The 23275-nt window shown below is 51.1% G+C and overlaps 2 protein-coding genes across 5 annotated transcripts in view; one reads left to right on the plus strand and one right to left on the minus strand.

The window, feature by feature from the left end:
• Positions 1–955, plus strand: part of LOC310844760 (MAM and LDL-receptor class A domain-containing protein 1-like) — a 28020-nt gene extending 27065 nt beyond the window's left edge. The window contains exons 23-24 of the mRNA XM_083739294.1: positions 256–515; positions 616–955. Coding sequence (XP_083595420.1) covers positions 256–515; positions 616–729 — 374 coding nt within the window. The 3' untranslated portion in view covers positions 730–955. The remainder of the gene's footprint in view (positions 1–255; positions 516–615) is intronic.
• A 2998-nt stretch (positions 956–3953) lies between these two features.
• The window catches only part of LOC310844740 (putative cation-transporting ATPase 13A5), a 60000-nt gene continuing 40678 nt past the window's right edge, over positions 3954–23275 (minus strand). For 3 of the 4 annotated variants that reach the window (XM_083739230.1, XM_083739232.1, XM_083739233.1), the window contains 16 exons: positions 20986–21075; positions 20245–20401; positions 19559–19676; positions 17957–18081; positions 15774–15934; positions 15508–15627; positions 13230–13309; positions 12758–12800; positions 12442–12551; positions 11261–11357; positions 10132–10204; positions 9451–9625; positions 7843–8030; positions 6227–6315; positions 5917–5997; positions 3954–4526 (listed from right to left, as the gene is read on the minus strand). In XM_083739230.1, coding sequence (XP_083595356.1) covers positions 4326–4526; positions 5917–5997; positions 6227–6315; positions 7843–8030; positions 9451–9625; positions 10132–10204; positions 11261–11357; positions 12442–12551; positions 12758–12800; positions 13230–13309; positions 15508–15627; positions 15774–15934; positions 17957–18081; positions 19559–19676; positions 20245–20401; positions 20986–21075 — 1908 coding nt within the window. In that variant the 3' untranslated portion in view covers positions 3954–4325. The remainder of the gene's footprint in view (positions 4527–5916; positions 5998–6226; positions 6316–7842; positions 8031–9450; positions 9626–10131; positions 10205–11260; positions 11358–12441; positions 12552–12757; positions 12801–13229; positions 13310–15507; positions 15628–15773; positions 15935–17956; positions 18082–19558; positions 19677–20244; positions 20402–20985; positions 21076–23275) is intronic. The other variant, XM_083739231.1, reaches the window with a different exon arrangement.

A 23275-nucleotide genomic window follows, 5' to 3' on the forward strand; every position in this document is an offset into this window, starting at 1 on the left:
GCTGGCCACATGACCCGGAAGCTGTACGCCGGCTCCCTCGGCCAGTAAAGCGAGATGAGTGCCGCAACCCCAGAGTCGGCCACAACTGGACCTAATGGTTAGGGGTCCCTTTACCTTTACCTTTAGATGAGGTCACTGTGTGGCCTGTTTTCTGCTGCTCTGCAGAAGACCCACGGGGGGCAAAGCAGCTGCCGACCCCCCAGCCATCAGACCATGTAGGGGTCTGTCTCTTTCACATGTGGATTTCTTTTTCAGAGGGCCATTTTATCTACCTGGATGGCAGTGCTACCAACACAGGGGACATCACACACCTGGTCAGCCCCATCTGTGACTCCTCCAGGCCCCACTGCCTCCGCTTCTGGTATCACATGTACGGGGCAGCTCAAACAATGACACTGCGCATTTTAGTCATCTCTGGTGGCGCCGCGCCTGTGATCCTCTGGAGTCAAACCGGGAACAAAGGGGACCAGTGGCACAGAGGTGAAGTGAGTGTGGCTCATGGAGAAAACGTGCAGGTAAGGGGGACACGGTCAGGTGATGCATCTGCAGGTGTAACCAGCAGCACGGGAGCCTCGCCTGGCTAGGATCCTGACCGAAGATGCTGCTTCTCCCTAGATAATCCTCGAAGGTATGCGGGGCGAAGATGTCCACAGTGACATGGCTGTGGATGACCTTTCCTTAGAAGAGGGATTTTGCCCAGGTAAGCCACCCTCACCACACACCAAGTAAGGTTCCTCAGGGTGGGCCTGGGCTTAGCTATACTAGAATGGCATGGTTGACTGGCAATTGGGGTGGCTAAAGGAACGAAGAAGACCCCTGCCGTTTCATATCAGTGCTTCAGCACTCACCCTCGGTTGTAAAGCACGTCCTTGAGGTCATGCAAGATGACCGGCCCTGTGTGAGACTGAGCATATGCGGCGCCGGAGTACAAAGATCTGCCAGTCGCCCCCCTCTGCCCGGTTGCCCAGTCCCAGGCACGTAGAAGGGCAGAGCCGGCCGGCTGCCTCAGCGTCTCGCTGGCTCGGTCGTCCCCGAACTCGTGGCGCAGAGCTGCCCTTATTTGCAGAGCGCGCTGTAGCACTCCGACCGACGGGCGAGCTCTTCCCCGGACTTAACTCTCGGGCCCCGGACTCTCGGCCTGGCGCCCCTGAGAGCCCGGCGCCCAGGTGCCCTGCACCCCTAGCACCCATGGGTAAGACAGCCCTGGATGAGCATGAAGGGTGCACAAAGAATTTTGCGAATTGGCTTCTCCTGGTGGTCTGCTGCACCTTTAGCCTGGCCATGTTTGTGTGTTCAACTGGGGCTTGCATATTGAAAGGCTCTGCTTATGTCTCTGTTGCTCCTTTGAGTCGTTCTCCTTTCTTCCCTGAGCCTGCAGATAGCAGGGCATGTAGCCTTGAATTAACGAACCATTGCTATTTCTCACAATAGGAGGAATTGGAGCAGCATCTGCACACCAGAGCACCACCACCAATGATTAAACCACTGTGCTAGCGCTGGTTCCCCTCTCTTCCTATCTAATGAATCTTGTAGCCAGTGAACATTGGCTGATATTCAAAATGACCAGAATTAATGTATTTCTGATGAATTCATGCTTTTCCACTGATGACTATTGGCAAGGAACCTTCAACGAAGTATGGAAACCATTAATTTGATAACTGATTTACTCTTCAAGATCCAAAAGAAGATTGTGGGGCCAAATTCACAGATAGAGAGCAAACGTTTCTAATTGTATTGTTAACAATTGTATTGTTTATTTGATTTTTTTTCTTTTTAAAATTATTTCCTTGGTTACTTCACTTATGAACACTTTAAATCTGGCATGATGAACTTTTCTTATTTTCCTTCTGACATATTTGAAAACTCTTTACATATTTAACAATGGGGCCCTTTATATGTCCAGCTGTCCTTTGTCAACTACAAATTGTCACTTTTTTGTGTTGAATATATGCTATATGGTAATTGAGGCACATAATAGGCATTTCAAGCCATTTGCACATAACAAAATAGGCACCTACACAACACAAAACACTGTTGCTGTAGGTAGGTTTTAATTTATTTGTTTTTTATCTTATATTTTGGAAATGTACATCCAGATTTTTTTCCCTTTAAATTTTTTGGGGGGCCCAAGAAAGCGGGGCCCTAAGCTAGAGCTTGTTTAGCTTTACGTATGTACATAAATCCGGCACTGGCTTGGACAGTCTGGCGTTGCAAAATGGATCGGCTTTTGTGCAACAAAATGGATCGACATTTGCCGCTGGAGACGCAGCCAAGTGGAAGAAGCCAAGGAAGGCAATTCAGGTCAGCTCTATCTAATCTTGCCACAGCATAATACAAATAATAAAGACAATTATACATTCCAAATTAAAATTTTTGAGGGGACTTCCCATGTTCTGGGTGGTCGGGAGAAATATTTTTTTACTTGTTCCTACTTTTTCCTCTCTTGTTTTTCCCCAATTTCATATTTCTGACCTTAACCCATTGTCTTATCACACCAGTCACTGGTACCAACTTTCAATTGTGTTTAACAGAGGCCAAAGAGAGAATATGGATTTGTTATTTTCTCTTACCGATACAGAACCTACATAAGGACTCTATATAGGGTCTTGGGTATAAAGGGATAAAGGAGCAGTTTTTTTGGTATTTTGCCCTGGAGAGTCAGAAATCACATCACACACCAGGTTCCTGTGGCTCAGGCAGGCCAAGGGGTGATATTCCTGAGGATTAAGCAAGTTTCGCCTAGTTCCAGCCACAGTTTACACAAAACATTTGCATTGGGCAAACCACGACCATTAAGGCCAAGGCGGTCCCTTGATCTAGGAGAGGAATCCCTTCAGGAACTTCCCCAGATGACTTTCTGCTTCCGTGGGGTCTTTTGGAGAGCCAAGATGGCTTTTGGATTGCTCTCCTGCACTGCTCTAGACATGTGGTTTATATACTTATGTATGTGTGTTTGCCTTGTGCAATTATTAATGCAGGTGGCGCTGTGGTGTAAACCACTGAGCCTAGGACTTGCCAATCTGAAGGTCGGTGGTTCAAATCCCCACGACGGGGTGAGCTCCCGTTGCTCGGTCCCTGCTCCTGCCAACCTAGCAGTTTGAAAGCACGTCAAAGTGCAAGTAGATAAATAGGTACCGCTCTGGCAGGAAGGTAAACAGCGTTTCCGTGCGCTGCTCTGGTTTGCCAGAAGCGGCTTAGTCATGCTGGCCACATGACCCGGAAGCTGTACGCCGGCTCCCTTTGCCAGTAAAGTGAGTTGAGCACCGCAACCCCAGAGTCATCCACGACTGGACCTAACGGTCAGGGGTCCCTTTACCTATTCTATATTTGAGACCTTTGGATTCCTATAACAACACAGAGAAGGAGCACGTTAAACACCAACTTTCTGACTGTTTGAGAGAGAATGTCTGAATTTAGGACCAAAGCCTTATGAGGAATGTTTGAGGGAGTCGGGTCGCGATAAGCCTGGAGAAAAGGAGACTGAGAGGCCGCATGAGAGGGATCTTCAAACATTTCAAGGACTGCCCCTTGGAAGGTTTTCTGCTGCCCCAGAAGGCAGGACCCGAACCCAGGGCTTCAAGTTACCAAAAGGGTGATTCCGACTCAACATCAGGAATAGGCTTCTGACAGTGATTGCTCTTTGACAGCGGAGCGAATGACCTTGGGAGACGGAGGACTTTCCTTCCTTGGAAGCTTTTAAGCAGAGGTTGGACGACCACCTGTCAGGGATTCTGTCACTGAGATTCCTGCCTTCCAGGGGGTTGGACTAGATGACTTGGGGTCCCTTCCAACCCGACAACTCAATGACGTTCATCTTAATGCCTGTGAAGTCTTCCCTCTCCTCCCCAAACCCCCCAAACCTTGTCCTGCCCTCCATATACACAAAGATGCACCAACTCTGCGGCACATTTTTGCAAGTAGCAGAACCCCAAATAAATGGCTGGCAACGATCATAAAAGAAAAAAAAAAACCCACTTTATTCTCTTTTGGAAAGCAAAAATACAGAGTTGTCTTTGTTTTCCACATGGCGGACGGTGTTCCTTCATGTGTCCCTTCCGCTGGAGCAGCCTGGATCCCCGTGGAAGAGGCTGAGATCTCTTGCGTGGGCACAGGGATCAAGCCCTAGGTTTCCCCACTCAGGCAGAGCCAACAGCAAAATGCCCCCCTGGCAAACCTCCTTGAGCTGGATGAGCAAAGGCAGGCTCTGTGCACACCGTCAGAGGGGCTTCCTAGGAGCACAATCTCCCATGGGTTTCCATCAGTCTCTCTGCACACAAAAAGTCCCTTTTGGCAAGTCCTCCTGGGCCAGCCTGCGGCCTCCCCAGCTAGTTCTCTCCCGCCTCATCATAGACGGGGTTGACGTAAGTGCCACTCTTGGGCTCTTCTGCAAAGTCCTTCTGGCTGGTGGGCGGCCACTTGGCGTCCTCCTCCAGCTGCCGCTGCAGCTTCCGGTACTGGCTGGAGGAGCGGAAGCGGAAGAGGGCCTTGATCAGAAGCCAGAGGCGGTGGTTCTGCAGGATGCCGTCCTGCAAAGAACATGGGAGCATGAGAAAGGGGCCCATCCATTCTTAAAAACCACAGAAGCATTTTTACCTGGTATTATACAGGTGAAACTCGGAAATGAACTTTTATTTCAGTAATTCAGCTTAAAAGGTGAAACTCATATATGAGATAGACTCATGACATGCAAAGCGAGATATGTCAAGCCTTTATTTGTTATAATTGTGATGATCATGGCTTACAGCTGATGAAAACCCCAAATTAACAATCTCAGAAAATTAGAATATTAATTCTAATGCTGACTTCGTTTTCAAAGCAGGACTTTGGCACCTGCCCACACTGCCAAAAGTACCAAAACCTTGTTCAATGCCCACGGGATTACTGTGCTTGATTGGCCACGCCGCATTGAGGCAGTAATTGATGCAAAAGCAGCCCAAACCAAATACTGAGTACATATGCATGCTTTTACTTCTCAGAGGTCCAATATTGCTCTATTTGCGGTCCTTGTTTTATGAGGGGAAAGTTGCCTCATTGCGAATTCAGTGGCTAGTTTAATCACCGGGGGCAAGACGGTTTGAGGCTATTGCACCGATCCTGACCCGACTGCACCGGCTGCCACTTAGTTTCCGGGCATCATTCAAAGGGCCGCTTTTGACCTCTAAAGCCTGGAATGGATCAGGACCACAATATTCCCCACGTGAAGCAACCCGGATCCTAAGATCATCTTCTGAGGCCCGTTGTCGTGTGCCTGCTCCGCAAGAGGGGTGGCCCCATGAGAACAGGGCCTTTTCGGTGGTGGCTCCCCACTTGTGGAATGCTCTCCCCAGGAAGGCTCACCTGGCACCTGCATTACACATGTTTAGGCACCAGGCGAAAAGGGTCCTCTTCAACCAGGCGTTGGGATGAACAACATGCTATGCCCTTTAAAATGTGTTTGGGGTAGGGGGCTTATTGGGGTTATTATTAGGATTAGGATTCTGTGTCTTCATTTTGTATTTGTTATGTTGTAAACCGCCCTATGATTTTCAGATGAAGGGCAGTATATCAATTTAATTAATCATCATCATCATCATCTGTTGGTGAGCAGGAGGAGGATGCTGAGCCCGAGGGATCGCTTTCCTGACCCTCTTTAACCCCCCAAATCCCCTCCACATCCCCTGAACCACCACCAGCAGGTTCCCGCAAGCACTGGGAGGAGGGAGCGCTCTGCTGGAAGGGAAAACTCTGAGCCAGTTCCTGGGGAAATGAAAAGCTGTAGCTCAGAAGCTGAGCGTTGGCCTTGCAAGCAGGTTCAATCCCCGCTGGGACCGAGAGACCCCTGCCTGAAACCGTGGACAGCTGCTGCCAGTCCGTGTAGACAACGTTGGACTAGATGGGCCAGCAGCCAGACTCCTGAAATCACGCTCGCCTGCTCACCTCCACGAAGAACGAGACGGAGAAGGCCACCAGCAGCATCAGCAGCACATACACCCTCCAGATGGTTGGGGTGCAGAGAAACTGTGAGGAAAGAGGTTGCAAGCTGCTTAGACTTCTGCAGCGCCTACAGGTCAACCTGCCTGGCACCTGCCCCCTCCTTCCGCACCCCCCACCCCTGCAGCCCGGCCCAGGGCTCTGCGTTTTGCCCCAAGCGGAGAGCATGGCGCTCCAATCTGGTGCCGGTTGAGGGGAGCTCCGGCTTCACCATCCACCCTCCCTTGGAGTCTCTCGCTAGGCACTTCCAACTCACCTCCATTCCTCTGTAGACGGGGTCCAGGTCAGCGAAGAAAAGGAAAAGGGAAACTCCGAGCTGGACACACAGCAGGCCAGAGAAGATATCTGGGGAATCAAGAAGAGGAAGAGCCCCCAGTGAAGCCCAGGAATCGGGGGGAGGGCGGGGCTGTAGGGTCAGGAAGAGCAACGGGAGATGGGAGGCAACAACAGTATCTGAAGGAGCGTCTCCACATCCATCGTTCAGCCCGGACACTGAGGTCCAGTGCCGAGGGCCTTCTGGCAGTTCCCTCCCTGCGAGAAGCAAAGCTACAGGGAACCAGGCAGAGGGCCTTCTCTGTAGTGACGCCCACCCTGTGGAACTCCCTCCCACCAGATGTCAAAGAGAACAACAACTACCGGACTTTTAGAAGACACCTGAACGCAGGCCTGTATAGGGAAGTTTTTAATGACTGATGTTTTACTGTATTTTAATATTTGGTTGGAAGCCCAGCCAGATGGGTGGGATATAAATAATAAATTATTATTATTATTATTATTATTATTATTATTATTATTATTATTATTATTATTACCAAGCAGGTTCCCATGTGCCCCTGGACCTCAGGAAGGGCGACTGGTCACTGGGGCTGCTCCTGCTGCCACCACAATGGCTTCCTTCCTTCCTTCCTTCCTTCCTTCCTTCCTTTCTTCCATGTTTGCCTGGCCCATATTTTGATCACATCTTGCACTCATTAATTCCCCTGAGTCCAAGAACTGAACCTGTTGAATCACTGGACCTAGTCAGGTGCATGGAAAAATGCAGAAATCTTGCTCCCCTGAGCTTCAATTCAACAGGTAAGATCTGATTTTCACAAGGTCCAGCCATGGAAAAACAAGGAAATAATTGGTACAAAATGCAGTCAAAATATGGGTCAAGTGACAATGTTGATAAGCCCTTCCTTCCTTCCTTCCTTCCTTCCTTCCTTCCTTCCTTCCTTCCTTCCTGTCAGGGAGCTGCCATCAGTGCCGGAGGGAGAGAGCAAAATCCAGAGGGATTCCAGAGAGCATCCCGGGATTGGGAGGGGCAGCCCATCTTCTGGGGAAGAGAATCAGCGTAGCACCAGTGGAGAAGGGGGGCAGATGGGGGAAGCAGCGAGGCGGTCCCATGATCCCTTGCCTGGGACCAGCGGGGAGAGTAGAGGTCCTCCGCTGCCTACGCCCTCCTTGCGCAGAAGGCTTTCGCGCAGAGAGAGTAGGAGGAGACTAGGCGTCAAAGAGCTTCTTTGCTGGAAGAAGTTTAAGAAACGCCCACTGACAGATTCTGCCAGCGATTGAGACAGCCACGGGTGAGTGGCTGTCCGGACAGAAAAGGTTCACTCAGGCAATACAGTCAGGTGTTTGCACCGGCTTACGCACGAGCAACCCCTAGAACCATCACACTTCCTTCCACAGAGTGTGATAAGGAGCAAAGAGACAATGCATGGAAAGCTCTCTGAGCACTGCAGGAAAACGCTACCTGGGCTGTGCCCACAACCAGACCCCTGGCGAGGCTGGTTCTGGGGTCTCTGCTGGGCTGGGTGGGGCAGAAGTCATCATGAACCGAAAAGGCAGAAAAGGGCGTGAGGGTCCGCTGCCCCCTCCCCGTTAACTCACAGTTGGTGTAGATGGGCTTCCGGAAGGGTTTCCCCTTGGAGAAGACAAAGGCTGCGATGATGCAGTTGATGGTGACCAGTGGCCAGAGGGTGGTGTCCTCATAGCTCAGGACGGAGTGCTCCGGGGCCGTGGCGTTGCTGGCCGTCCCATTGCCCAGGGACACAGGGTGGTCTGCAGTAGGGCACCCCCTGGAAGGAAGACACACACCCCACCCAGAGTTACTTCCTCTGCCTCATTGTCCTGGTCAGATGCAGGTCAGAATGAAGAGGCAGAGGCAGATGCTGGCCAAGTTAACTCTTCATTCAAAGAAATGGCAGGCAACTCAGCCTAGTGGTCTCAGCATCCCTTCCCAGCAGGTCTTGGCCCCATGAAGCCGTTGCCAGGCTGAAGGTTCCTGCTTTCCACCTAAGGCTCCTCCTCTCCTGGATGTTTCCCAAGCCGTCTCAAACTGCGCCTGAGCACCTCTGGTCTCTGTTCTGCTTTCCTCCTTATTCTGGGAGAACAGGGGAAAGGGAGCTTGTGGGAATGTTCAGGGTGGCAAGAGAGGATATATTAATTAATATCCTTCCTAACTTGCCCTAGCAAGATCCTTAGTAGAGTTTACATTCGCCTTCTTACACGCACAGCAGATAGCTGGTTGCAGGCTCGTGGGAGCCTCTCACTATTATACAATTCAGTCTGTCTCAGATTGAATTGTACATTCCTGGTAAGTTCCCTTGAATCCCTCTTAAAAGAATAAAGAGGCCACAATCTTATTCAAAGTTGATGAAAGAAGTTTAGTCACATCAGTTCATAGTTGGATTCCTGAAGGCAGACTTAGTTACAAATATGTACATGGGGATCTACCCCATATGGAGGAATAATCCCAGTGCTTCTGCCAGCTGAGAGCTAGCAGAGCAGTCCTAGCTAGAAGCTGGTCAAACGAAGAAGGAGGTCAAAAAGAGGGAGGTGTGCTGCGTGACTCGTTCTTTTGTTACCTGGGCAGGTGAGGTCACTCCCACCTTCTATCACATGCAAAAGGAAGGATGCTCCAGCCAGGAGGAACAGGAAGTTTCAACTGGCTGGACCAAACATTCCCTCGCATGTCTTTTCTAGCATTAGAATGAATGTTGTACTTGACTGCCTCTCATGGATCACATCTCACATATCGCAGCCTCTCTGGATTCTGCAGCAGCCTCTTGAACCCACTCCTCTGCTCCAGCCTCAGAGTCTGAACTGTCCCCTGTCACAGGTTCTTCCTGCTCACTAAACCCTGTTGCCCCTTCAGCACCCAGCACCACCTCCCAATTCTTTATTTTAAGGAGATACTTTGCAGCTCAAAAGGATGAGGCATCTAACCTCCCCACAAGCAGATCAGAAGGAAGGCTCCACCGAGAGAGGATCTCGTATGACTTCCCCGTGAGAAAATCGGGGGTATCCTCCATGAGATGTGGCCTGGGTGAGCTCCAAGGGAGATTCCAGCCCCACCCTCCCACTGCTGCCTCTGGGAATAAGGGGAGCCTCTACCCTTAGACACCAGCAAGAGGGAAACGGCACCCCCTGGCCACCCACCCCAGCCCACCTCTAAGCCTCTCCCTGGGAGGTGCGCTCTTTGGATGGGGGCCTCACCTGTGGCTGCGCAGGACAGAGTACCAGGGCTGCTGCTTCACATACAGGAAGGCGAAGACCTGGACGGTGAGGGTGAAGAGGACGTTGAGGATGATGGAGAGCAGGAGCGGCGGGGAGAGGAGCCGCCCGGGGGGTCGGTAGGGGGCCAGCTTGGGGTAGGCGTGGGTCAGGCTCACTGTGGGGAGGAAGACACGGCATGGAGAAAGCGAAGAGTTTAGAAAGGTTGCCCTTCCCTTTATTGGCCGAGGGAGCCGGCGCACAGCTTCCGGGTCATGTGGCCAGCAGGACTAAGCTGCTTCTGGCGAACCAGAGCAGCGCACGGAAACACCGTTTACCTTCCCGCCGGAGGGGTACCTATTTATCTACTTGCACTTTGACGTGCTTTCGAACTGCTAGGTGGGCAGGAGCAGGGACTGAGCAACATGAGCTCACGCCATTGCGGGGATTCGAACCACCAACCTTCTGATCGGCAAGTCCTAGGCTCTGTGGTTTAACCCACAGCGCCACCCACGTCCCTTGTTCATTCAGGTTGGGGTAAGTCAAATTCAGGCTCCCTTCAGCTCGAGAGGGAATTGGTGTATTTCATATCTGACTGTGCACCTTCCTTGTAGCAGCGGCCCCAAACCCCCAAGGGAACTCGCCTGCTAAATACACGACCCCATAACACAGTGATCTGCTTACTTGTTAGGCAAACGACTAGGGTGATGCCGACATCTTGAAGGAGGTACTGGATATTCCCAAAGATCTGTATTTGCTAAAAGTGGGGCAGAGAGAGAGAGAGAGAGAGAATGAGTTCACGGAGGGCTCTCAGTCCTGCCGCTTGTGGACAGATTGTTACCCAGATTGTAACTTCAGATTGTCATGGAATTAACTCAGACCGAGTGGGAGAGTCTATGGGGCTTTGCAACGGCACCCAAAGATGTTTTGCTGGGCCTGGATTCGCACACAGGTCCACGCTCCATTACGGCAAAATCACTTCCCTGCCTTACAGGATCCCAGGCAACAAACACGTTGCTCCTTTAGGTGGAGGCTTTTTATAAAGACGGGGACCACTGTGGCTCAAGGATCTGGCTGTGACCTGGGGAGAGACCAGGGTTCAAATCCCTCACTCAGAAATGCAGCTCGCTGCGGGTGAGGAGGAGAAGATAGAAACCACCTTGAGCTCCTTGGAGGGAATGTAATTAATAGTATTAGTATATTAATTAATTACGGTAATAAAAATAAAGAAAGAAAGGACTCTCTTCAACTGAAGCCATTGTCTACCTCCAAGTTAGAACTACAGTTTAGGGGCACATGCTGTCAGTCACCCACCATTTGGCCTTTGGCTGAATTTACGGTTAGAATTCCTGCTCCGTGATTGCAGTCATGGGATTTTTGTCTATCACATGTGTATGTTTTGACTCCGCAGAGTGGGAAGTGACGGAGACAGGATGTTTGTGTTCCTGTGTTCCGTGAAGTGGGACTATTGTCCTTTGTTCTTTTTCTCTTTGCTGTCTGATGCTAGAGAGAGAGGGAGCCATCTTGCAGTGCTCCATGTGTGTTTATATGTAAGCAAAGTAGATTAGCCAATATGCTGAGTTACTGAGGTCTGTCACGCGAACTGCAAAGACTCTGCGGATCCCTAAGTGTGCCGGTGTCTGTTGGCATGGGTCACTGTGATGTTCGGGCTGAAGAAAGCTTTTGAAGCTCCCGAACGATCGACCAGGAGGGAGGGAACATGCCAGTCAGGCATGTGTCTCTGCCGGGTCCTACTCAAGTGTAGGACGAGGTCCTGACATCTACACCCATCAATGTTTACATATGTACGTACCCAATACAGCAGAGCAGTGCCAATGAACTGGCCCATCCCGTACAGGGTCAGGTATTTAATCACCGAGAAGGAGGCCACGAGGGCCGCACGACCTTCCCTGGGGAAGAGAAAGAGGCAGCTCAAGTGCGGAAGGACAACTCGGGGCCTGAAAGACTTGGCAAGCGGCTAGGCTTGTCAGGGCAAGTGCCAGGAGTGTGCCAGTCCCAGTGGGTACCTGCTGCAACATGGAGGCCAGGGCAGCAGTGCCAGCAGCAGCAGGACAGAAGGAAGCGTGATAAGAATTTTAAGGTCTCAAATACAGGGGGGGGGGGAATCATAAATGCACACATATCTAAACATATGAACCATGTGTCTGAAATAGTATGGGAGAGCAATCCTTAAGCCATTTGGATTCTTCCAATGACCTCAAATGCCGTATTTTTCGTTCTCTAAGACGCACCTGACCATAAGACGCACCTAGTTTTCAGAGGAGGGAAACAAGAAAGCAACGCAAAGCCTCCGGAGCGAAGCGGCAGGAGTGCCTCCCCCTGCGCTCAAGAGGCCTTGCGTTGCTTTCGCTGAAGCCAGAAGAGCAAGAGGGATCGGTGTGCACCTCTGGCTTCTGGGATCGCTGCGCAGCCTGCATTCGCTCCATAAGAAGCACACACATTTCCTCTTACTTTTTAGGAGGGGGAAAGTGTGTCTTATAGAGCGAAAAATACGGCATTCCTCTGCAGTAAAGGAGGCAAGCGGGGAAAGCCATCCCATTGCCTTTTCACTTACAAATCCTGTCTTAAGGGCGTATTTGTGTATGAATAGGGTGAGCCTGTGACCAGGATTCAGGAAACTAAAATATTGACCATCACAACAGAATGGCCAGGCTGACCAGGTAAAGCAATCAGTGACCATTATCAGGAGTTCTGTGGTAGACCGTTTCCTTCTGTGATGTATGGATGATGTTTTTTGGGGGGGTCTTGGGCTACAGGGTGGGCAATTTCAGAAGTCTATATAAGGGCTTGCGCACCATTGTTCTGGGTTCCTCCTGCGTAGGGTCCGTTATTATTATTATTATTATTATTATTATTATTACAACAGGAGGAAGGAGGCAGCGGAGGAAAGCCAGACAGGGTCCCACAAGGCGCCTCCGGAGAGGTTTGGCCTGGCGGGAACAAAGCCACGGAAGCGAAGGAGGCAAAACTCACCTGATCAGTTCCGGCACACACTCGATGTTTGGGATTTGGGAGGTGAAGGGAGACGCGACGGAAGCCTCTTGCTCCGAGAGGGAGATTCCGGCGTGAGCCATCTTCAAGGCCTGAAAGAGCAGCAGCATCAGCCATCGCCCCCTTTCAATCTCAGATGGAATCAAAAGTATTGTAGGAACAGGAATTGCCTTTTGGTTTCCACTTAGGACCCGCCACATCCATGGGGAAAGGGATCCGGGTGGGTCACAAGCTTTATTATTATTATTATTATTATTATTATTATTATTATTATTATTAAACAAATCTAATTACCTACCCCGCAGTCGTTGGCTCCATCGCCACACATTCCCACGTAGTAGCTAGGAGACAGGAGGGAACATCATTTGAAAGTTCAGGTTTTTGTTTTGTTTTGTTTTTAAAAAAAAGATGTTAAAAATCCTATTCACAAAACGACCAGAAGCCTTCTTATTAGGGATAATGTCAACTGAAATCAAAAAAGAAGTGAGATCTCTCTTTATGTATGCAACATCCGCAGCCAGAATTTTTATTGCAACGTATTGGAAAAATGAAACTATACCTACAAAATCAGAATGGCAAGTTAAACTATGAGAATATCTGCAAATGGCAAAAATGACAGGGAGAGTATGAGGGTATTCGATGCAAAGGGTAAATCAAGAATGAATTATATTCAAGGAATATCTTAAACATTACTGTGAGGGCAAAAAGGTCATTCTCCCTCTCCCCCTGAGCTCCGCTCCCAGAATCACGATGGCAAGGAAGGAACCTACTCTAGCTTCTGAAATTCTTCCACAAGGCTGGACTTCTGCGCTGGAGACATCCTGGCAAACACTGTTGCGTTCAGAAGGATCTGTGGATAGGAAAAAAACGCCCCACCAAACAAACACAGAATTATAGAATTGTAGAGTGTGAAGGGACCCTAAGCCTCATCTAGTGGCGTCTCCTTCACTGAATGTTTTTAAACAGAGGTTGGATCTGTGGGATGTGAAACACAAGAGCCATCGAGTACAACATTCCTAGAGTGAACATGTTTACACATGGGGAGGAATGTTTGTCCAGCCAGCAGGTCAACTTCCTGTTTCCTTCTGGGCTGGGACAGACTGCCTCTGCATGTGACTAGAGGTGGGCGTGGCTTCACCTGTGCAGGTAACAACAAAAGCACAGGGCAGGGCAGCCATCTCTCTCTCTTTTTGACTATATGCATCGAAGAAGCAACATCTGCTTAGCCAAAGATGCTCTCTTGGCCTCCAGTCAAGAGAGGACAAAGAAACTGTCTCCTTATGAAAAAACAAAAAAATTCCTTCCAGTAGCACCTTAAAGACCAACTAAGTCAGTTCTTGGTATGAGCTTTCGTGTGCATGCACACTTCTTCAGATACACTGAAACAGAAGTTTCCAGACCCTTCTATATAGTGAGAAGGTGGGGAGGGGTATTACTCAGAAGGGTGGTGGGAATGGGTGATTGGCAGATGGCTGTGATGAGCCTGTTGACGACTCTTAACGACTGCAATAGGTCTTACAGGAGGAAGCAAGGGGTGAAAATGTGAAAAATGGCTTTGTCATGTATAATGAGATAAGAATCCAAGGTCTTTGTTCAGGCCAGGTTTCTCCATGGTTTTAAGTTTGGTGATAAGTTGTAATTCAGCAGCTTCTCTTTCCAGTCTATTTCTGAAATTCCTTTGTAGTAAAACAGCTACTTTGAGATCTTGTATAGAATGTCCTGGGAGATTGAAGTGTTCTCCTACTGGTTTCTCTGTCTTGTGATTCCTGATGTCCGATTTATGTCCGTTTATTCTTTGGCGTAAGGTCTGGCCTGTTTGTCCAATATAGAGAGCTGAAGGACACTGTTGGCATTTGATGGCATACACAATGTTAGACGATGAGCAATTAAATAGTCCCGAGATGGTATGTGTGATGTTGTTGGGGCCAGTAATGGTGTTGTCCGGGTGTATGTGGCAGCAAAGTTGGCATCTGGGTTTATTGCAGGCTCTGGTGCCAGTGTCCGTGTTAGGTCTGGTTGTAGTATTATTGTGTGCATGCACACGAAAGCTCATACCAAGAACTGACTTAGTTGGTCTTTAAGGTGCTACTGGAAGGAATTTTTTTTGTTTTGACTATGGCAGACCAACACGGCTACCTATCTGTAACTGGAACTATGGAAGGCACCACACTGAGCCGCATGATCTGAAGAAGTGTGCATGCACACGAAAGCTCATACCAAGAACTGACTTAGTTGGTCTTTAAGGTGCTACTGGAAGGAATTTTTTTTGTTTTGACTATGGCAGACCAACACGGCTACCTATCTGTAACTGTCTCCTTATGAGATAGTTTCCAGGTGTATGTTACTTTTCTAAGCTAAGTCTGCCTTCTGGGATCCTACTGTGAACAGAATGATGTGTGAGTAAACTCTTTTTATACTTTTATAGAAGACTGTGTCATGTCTTATCTTTTATGAGGGAATAAGGGGAAAATACCAGAACAGTTATTATAGAGGCTTTAGCTGAGCAAACGCATCCGCTGCGAGTTTAAAAGGGGGAATGTTACTCTGCTAAATTGTGGAACTTGTTAACACAAGTTGGAAAGCCTATAATCAAACAATATATCCTCTCCTGCATCCCTGAACATTCCCACAGGATGGCCATCTATCTGGCATTCTTTAGCACTGCAGAGGGCTGGACTAGATGGCGCTGAGGGGATCCCTCCTGTTCGGAATGCTACAATTCTATGAAACAGTATCCCAGAGGAGTCCAGGGAGGCCATGCAGAGGAGTCAATGACGCGGGAGAAATCTGGGAGCGCCAAAGAACATTTGCGCCGTGGACAGAAGATCAAGACGGTCCAGTACAAGCCCACCCTGAAAGCGCAGGACGTTTATTGCTTCACAAGACACACACCTGGAGGCCCCTTCCGCCCAAAGAAAGTCCCACATTGCAGGCTGGTTCCAAGGAAGCGCCCTTAAGGATGCGTCCTGGTCTCAACGGGGGGTCCATTCCTCATTCCCTCCCTGCCACCAGCCCTAGGGACCACCCACCGCCTTCCCCACAGTGTACCTTGGGCAGGAGGCTGCTGAAGTGTTTCATGAGGACGTGATAGGTGTCCCCGTTCAAGGCGAAGTGGAAGTCCCTCTCTTTCCCACTAGCATCAGAGACGTCAATGGAGATGTCGGGAGTCTGGAAGTCAGGAATTACGCCCCGGTGACTTATTTCAGAATTTGCGCAATTGGAAGCATCTCAGCCAAACGAGGTCAGCAGCTTGGGGGCACACCCATTCCACCCAGATTGAAGCTATGCAAAGAGCTCTGGAGCTCCTGCCTTACCATGTTTTCATCTGAATTGAACACCTCCTCTATCAGCTGCCAAGTAACGGATGCCCGGTTGGAGCCCTCTGCCTCCCGGGCTTCTACCAGGATCACTCTGGTGCCAAAGGAGAACATCCCACAGGTCCTGGCGACTGTGATGGCTGTCTGAAGATTGTCGCCTGGAAGCGAGGGGAAGGGAGAAAGTCTGTGGGTGTGATGGCCTGGGATTTGGACTCGGAGGCTGAACCTGAGGGATCCCAGCCTGCACAGGAGTCCCCGCCTCCAGAACCAGCTGAGCCAGGGCTGGGGCTTGAGCCTGAAGGGTCCTCACCTGTGCTGGATCCTCAGGTGCAGGCACCAGCTGAGTCTGCTCTGGCTCCTGAGTTGAAGGAGGACCCATTGCCTGCAGGTGCTCCACTCACAGCCCCGTCAGGGGAAGAGGAGGTTGCCTCTGGGTCCGGTAACTCTCCTACCTCTCCTGAGCTGCAGAGGCTCAGGCCAGGAGAGGCATGTCACCTGTGGACCGGGGCCGCCCTATGCCTTGGGGCAGATAAAAGCCGGCAAGCCCCAGTCCCGTTGCAGGAGCAACGTTGGTGGTAGCCTGTTCCTGCCGGCACCCTGTCCTGCTCTCCTGCCAGAGTTCCTGACCTCACCTGACTCCCTGCCTTGGACCCAGCTTCAGCTTTGACAGACAGCCTCCATACCGCACCCTCGACCTCGGACTGGACTCGGACCTCACCACACGGTTAACCCTCGGGACCAGCACACTCTCCCTCCCATTGCCAGTAACTAACTGAAGGTCTCCTATTGAAGGCCCAAAGGCCGCTGGGACTTCTCTCATCCTGATTCTCTGATAGGATGTTGACACGTCTCGCCATTCATCATCCCTTCAGCCCCCATTTTTCAATGGGTTTCGCGGTCACTTTCCAAACGGGAAGAAAAGTGTGTTTCTTTGTGGCTCTGGGCCAAGAGAGACCTTTCCTCCGCTTGAAATGTGCACACCAGCATCCCACAAAATACTGGCAGTCTGCAGGTGGCCGAAAACACTTGAACCAACCCCCCTTTTGGACCACCATCTTGTTTCTATTCGACACCATCCAGAACGGCTTAATCGGTTGGGAGAATCGGACTCAAAAGCTCAAACGCTGCATGCATTTAGCCAAAGGTTTGCAAATGCCAGTATACGACCACAAAAGAAAAGCTTCGTGTCAGAGCTGCCCTAGGTCCCAGCTCACAAAGGACCAACGCCAGTTCTTGTTATATACAAAAGTCTTTATTGAAGTTCAGTTTCGATTTCAAAGCCGCGGCGCGCAGCTCTACGTCTTGGACTCTAGACCGCTGAAGCTCCGTCTGAATCTCCTCCCCCCAGACACCAGTTTAAGACTCTAGCCCTGCTCCACCTCTTCCTTTGCTCTTTCCTCCTCTGGGTCCGGCTGTCCCCTGAGTCTTCCCCCTGCCTCCGGCGGGCTTTAGGACCTGGTTCCCAATCCGGGTTTTCTGCTGTGCCGCGCGCCTGTACATTTGAACTTGGCGCCCGTGCCCAGCCGGCAACCTTCCTCCTGACCGTTACACTGCTCCTGTCACTGCTTCCCCCTTCGGGGGGAGGCTAGCTGGGCCTGACCTCCCCTCCGTTCCCTCACTCTCCAACAGAGGCGTGGTCAGCCCTGACTCATCTTCTCTCCCTGCTGGAGGAGACGCTGGCCCTGATGCATGGGACTCTTCCCCCCCACTACGCTCTGGTGGGGGAGCTGGCCCTGATCTCTCGCTGCTGCTTTGGGAGTCCCCGCTGGCCCCTTGCTTCTGGTGCGTCCCCCCTGGGACCCCCCTTGCCCTGGCCATCGGCGCCCCCTTCTGGGAATCTTCTGATTCGCTGGAGAAGCTCATGGAATCTCTCGGGCCACTGTCATACTCCCCTACGCTGCCCTCCGATTCTTCCCCTTCACTCTCCATTTCCTCTCTCCCCTGTGCCTCTGCTCCTGAGCCCCTGACACTTCGTTTCTTGGGAAATCTGTCAACTGCAATGCAGTTCCAGCCTGCCTCCACCCCCGCCTATGATTTTTAGAGAGACTGAGCCCCACGTATGTTTGCATCAATAAAGGCCTGATCCCCCCCCCAGTTAAAGCCTTTGGGAAACCCCAGCGAGGAAGAACCGCTTGCAAACCCTTCACAAACGCACAACCACACAACCACAACCTACCTACCTGTGACCATGACGCTGCGGATGCGAGCAGAGCTGAGTTCTTCCAGGACAGCCTGGGTCTCCATCTTCAGCCGATTCTCCATGACCAGGAGACCCAAGAAGGTCAGGCCGGACTCCAGCTTGTCTCTGGGAGGCAAGAGGGGAGAGTGAGGGGCTTCTGAAGAGGCCCAGAGGAGCTGCTGGACCCAGAGAGGCCTGGGGGCTACTGTGGAGCACGGCCTTGAGGTGGCCAGCCCCACAGAGAGTCCTCTATGAAATCGTCCCCCACTATGCCGCTGGCTGCCAGTGAGGCTCATCCACGTTATTAGAAAAATAGTGCCAACCGCCTCAGCATCTCGCTGGCTCGCTCGCTCCCAAACTTGCAGCACAGAGCCGCCCGCAGCAGAAGAGCCCACCGCAGAGCTCCAACTGACGGATGGGCTCTTCCCCAGACCCAACTCTCGGGCCCCGGACTCTCAGCCTGGTGCCCCTGAGATCGCAGCACCTGGGTGCCCCGCACCCCTAGCGCCTATGGGTAAGACGGCCCTGCTCAATTCCTGACTCCAGGTCACAGGCTCACCCTATTCATACACAGATACGCCCTTAAGACAGGATTTGTGAGCAAAGAGGCAGTGGGTAGGCTTTCCCATTTCCTTCCTCCTTGCAGAGAAACATTTGAGGTCCATTTGGAAGGGTCAAAATGGCTTCAGGATTTCTCTCCTGTGTTAGGATATTTCCGTTCCACCTTAAAAGGGAGCAGGCTTTGTGAGTCACAGAGTCTGCGTATTTCCCGTTCACAGGATGTTTCTGTTGTGTCTATGCTTTCGTTTTCTCTTTGTGCCTGAGACATTGAAGCAGGCAGTCATGTTTTCTCTTTGTTCTGACCAACACTGAATAAAGTTGTAAATAATGCTCTCCTGCGTGCATCTTTCACTGTGCGAATTCTGCTGATAGAGCGTGCATCAGCTCTGGAATGTGGCAAGCTATTTCTGGAGCTCGTGTCGCTAATTGAATGATACTGCGTTTCTACGGGAGATCGATGGATCGTCCAGAGGCGACGTGGGGTCATGATGGCCTTTGTCTCCCTGGCAGTATCCCAACATCCTGTACTATTTCAGACATGTGGTTTACATACTTCTGTATGTGTTTGCCTTGTAAATTTATGAACATATGATTTATATATATGAGACCTTCGACATCCTATAACACTTACCTTTTGTCCCTGCTCTTTCCATGCTTAAAGGTTCTGTGTATGAGTGCTGATGCCCCCCACACACACACCCTGGAGCTTTCCCTGCAAAAATTGGCTCTATAAAGCCCAGTCGGTGCAAATGTCAATTTGTGTTTTCTGCAGATTGCCGTTTGCGCCAACTGACCTTCAAAATGCAGGTTTTTGTGAGGGAAGCTCCAGAGCAGGAAGCAAGGTGGGTGGGGGGGGCGTGAAGACCCTGAGCCTTAAATTGCAGACCCTGCCTGGAAATCACGGCAGAAAGGTAAGTGGTGATGACCCCTGACACGGAAGGGAGATGACTCCGCTCTTGATAATGAACGATATAAATTGAGCCCATGCCTGGTGGAGTCAGGCCAGCATCAGCCCCGGGGGCCCAACCTCAGCCAGCCTCACCTTTCCAAGTTGTCCAGGTTGACGCCCCTGTTCAGACGGAGCTCCTTGTGAGCCAGCGCAATGACGCGGAAGCCTTGAGACGTGAAGCACTTCAGCTCCCTGTGGAAGTTCTTTGGGACTGCCGGGCGGAGGGGAGAGAAGAGAGGCGCCAGTCAAAGAGCAGCAGAGGGGCTAACCAAGGATCTGCTTGTTTAAAATAATAATGATTTAATAATAATTTATTATTTATACTCCGCCCATCTGGCTGGGTTTCCCCAGCCACTCTGGGCGGCTCCCACAAAATGTTAAAAGCACAATAAAACATCCAACCTTAAAAACCTCCCTGAACAGGGCTGCCTTCAGATGTCTTCTAAATGTCAGGTAGTTGTTTATTTCCTTGGCATCTGATGGGAGGGCCTTCCACAGGGCGGGTGCCACCACCGAGAAGGCCCTGTGCCTGGTTCCCTGCAACCTTGCTTCTCACAGGGAGTGAACTGCCAGAAGGCCCTCCGAGATGGACATTTAAAACGGCTCCCCCTGAAGGCTGACCCAGCTGTTTGTTTGGATACTTATTGTGGACAAATGCCAGCTCCCTTGGCCTGAAAATGAGATGAGCGTCGCAACCCCACAGTCGCCTTTGACTGGACTTAATCGTCCAGGACCTTTACCTTGTTTACCTTGCAGGGACATGGATCTCGGGGCCTTACCGGTGTTGGTTTTGCAAAAGCCGGCCACCGTCTCCGGGGCTCCCTTCATGTAGAGGTCGTAGCCGTCCTTCCCCATCTCTTGCGTGATGACAGACATCCTCAGCAGAGAGGAGGAGAAGGGAAACTGGTGCAGGATTGCGATGCCTTCCAAGGGGGCCTGGGAGTGGCGGGAACAGGAGGCTCTTAGTGGGAGGTCTCCCCGCAAGCGGGTGGCTTCTATTCAGCACCACGACACCCAAGGCGTCTAGGTAGGGGCTGAACTAATAGGTGCGATGAGGGCTAGAAACCTGACAAGCTGGATGGTGTGCAGAGGCGGGCGCCCGGGATGATCAAGGGTGTGGAAACCAAGACTTAGGAGGAACACTTGAAGGAGCTGGGTATGTTTTGCCTCGAAAACAGGAGACCGCAAGGTGACATGAGAGTTATCTTCCAGTATCTTAGGGGCAGCCCCGCGGAAGAGGGAGGCAGCTTGTTTTCTGCTGGTCCAAACTGTAGGACCCGAACCAATGGATTCACATTGCAAGGAAGGAGAATCGGATTAAACACCAGAAGAACGTTCTGACCGTAAACTCCGTTTGACAGTGGAACGGACTCCCTCGGAAGGTAGTGGGCTCTCCTTCATTGGAGGTTTTGAATCTGCTTGAGTTGAGATTCCTGCATTGCGGGGGTTGGACTAGATGACCCCCCCGAGACCCCTTCCGACTCTACTATCCTACAGCTCTATGATTCTATCTATACTACCTCCAGGATCAGAGGTAGCCTGGATGGCCTGCGCTTGAACGGTCCCGCCGTCACTGTGAAGAACGTAGGCTGCCTTGGCTCTCTAATGACCTGCGTGCAACGAAACAGGAGGGTCGATGGCTGCAACATGTGGGAGGCTGCATTGCCAGACCCGGACATGCGGCAGCAGCGGCAAGGAGCGGACTTCTCCGCCTCCCCGAGCGGCCGTCCGGCAGAGCTTTTCCGACCGGTCAACGGGTTTGGGTCGTCTGGCCAAGAGAGCATTGCTCTGACCCCGCCAGAGTCCCTGGTGGTTGTAGAAGCTCTGCCAGGCGCTTTAGGGACAAAACCGCTCAGATTTGCACCCAGACGCTTAGAAAGTTGGCATCATGAGTTTTAATCTGCTTTCCTGTGGCTTTAACTTTACATTACCGTACTCCTGTACAGTTTTTTTGACGATAATTTCTTTATCTTTTTTATGAACCGCTTTGAGGTTTTTCTACACTGTAATTTTCACTAATGAAACAATAAATCCATAAATATTACTGCATCCCAAAGATGTGGAGAAGCTGCTTCAAGAAGGGTGCCCGAGTGCCAGCCCCCCTTGCCCCTCATGGCTGGGTGGGTCCAAGGAGGAAGGAGAAGTCTTGCCCGCCTTGAAGGAGATGGTGATGTGCCCCTTCCTTCAGAAGCTCTCCCTGGACACGGAAGTATTAGATAATTCTCACCCATTGGCCACTATCTCCCTTTGGGGGCGAGTTTCAGATGCGCTTGGAGGAGACTGAAGATTTGGAACCAGTTCAGTCTAGAGGCTTCTGGCCCAGCCAGGACACTGAGGCTGCCTTGGTCGCCCTGGCTGAGGGCATTTGTCGGGAGAGAGATGGGTGGGTGCATTTTTATTGATCTTGCAGTGGCTTTCAGTGTTAGAATTCCTGCTCCATGATCGCAGACATGGGATTGTTGTCTATCACATGACGGTGTATGTTTTGACTCCGCAGAGTGGGAAGTGACGGAGACAGGATGTTTGTGTTCCTGTGTTCCGTGAAGTGGGACGATTGTCCTTTGTTCTTTCTCTCTTTGCTGTCTGATGCTAGAGAGAGAGGGAGCCATGTTGCAGTGCTCCATGTGTGTTTATATGTAAGCAAAGTAGATTAGCCAAAATGCTGAGTTGCTGAGGTCTGTCACGCAAAATGCGCAAACTCTGCAGATCCCTAAGTGTGCCGGTGTCTGTTGGCATCAGTCGCTGTGATGTTCGGGCAGAAGAAAGCTTTTGAAGCTCCCGAATGATCGACCAGGAGGGAGGGAACATGACAGTCGGGCATGTGTCTCTGCCAGGGTCCTACTCAAGTGTAGGCTGAGCTCCTGACATTCAGCCCCATGGACAACCGCATCCTTCTAGAGCATCTCAGGAGGGCTGGGCAGACTGTACATCAGCAGTTTTGCTTCTGCCTCTAGAGCCCTGTCCTTGGCTGTCTCTCTGACCTATCTGAATTGGGAGAAGGAGCTGAGATGCCAGAGAGGTGTTTGGAGGCAGCGATGGGCTGGGCTTGGGCCAACAAACTGAAAGTGAATCCTGAAAAGACAGAAGTCTTGTGTGTCCCGAGTTCTCCAGTCCAGGAAGGAGCAGATTAGATTAGGGCAATGTGCCCTAACTAGGGCTGCCTTTGAAGATGGCTTGGAAACATCAACCGACTCAAAATGCAGCGCTCATATTTGCCTTTAGAACTCACACAAGCCCCGTTTTAAAACAGCCGCATACAGTCATACCTTGTTTTGTGACCAGGATCTGTTCCAGAGCCCCGGACAATAGCCGAAACGGACGCAGGGCAAAGCACTTCTGCACTTCTGCGCATGTGCGAGTGGCAAACCCAGAAGTAACCAGTTTTGGTACTTCTGGGTTTGCCACGGACATTCGCCGGAATGGACGCTAGACAAGGCACACATTCACGGAGGTACAGCGGTACCTCTGGATGCGAACGGGATCCGTTCCAGAGCCCCCTTCGCATCCATAAGCGAACGCAACCTGCCTCCGTGCATCTGTGTGTGCGCGGGTCACAATTTGACGCTTCTGCGCATACGCGTGACGTCCATCTGCGCATGCGTGAGCGGCGAAACCCAGAAGTAATACGAGAGACCACCTCCTTCCCTAGAGACCCCTTTGGGTGGGAAGACTGGCAGAGGGGACCCTCTTGGTTAGTCCTGCCACCACCGAAGTTTGGGGTGCCGAAAACCTGGAAGGGGGCCTTCTCTGTAGCAGCCCCCCAAATGTGGAACTCCCCCCCCCCAGAGGTGCACCTGACACCTTCTCTGT

Source organism: Podarcis gaigeae (genome assembly GCF_964106915.1).
Source record: "Podarcis gaigeae genome assembly, chromosome: 5".
In the NCBI taxonomy this organism is placed as follows: domain Eukaryota; kingdom Metazoa; phylum Chordata; class Lepidosauria; order Squamata; family Lacertidae; genus Podarcis; species Podarcis gaigeae.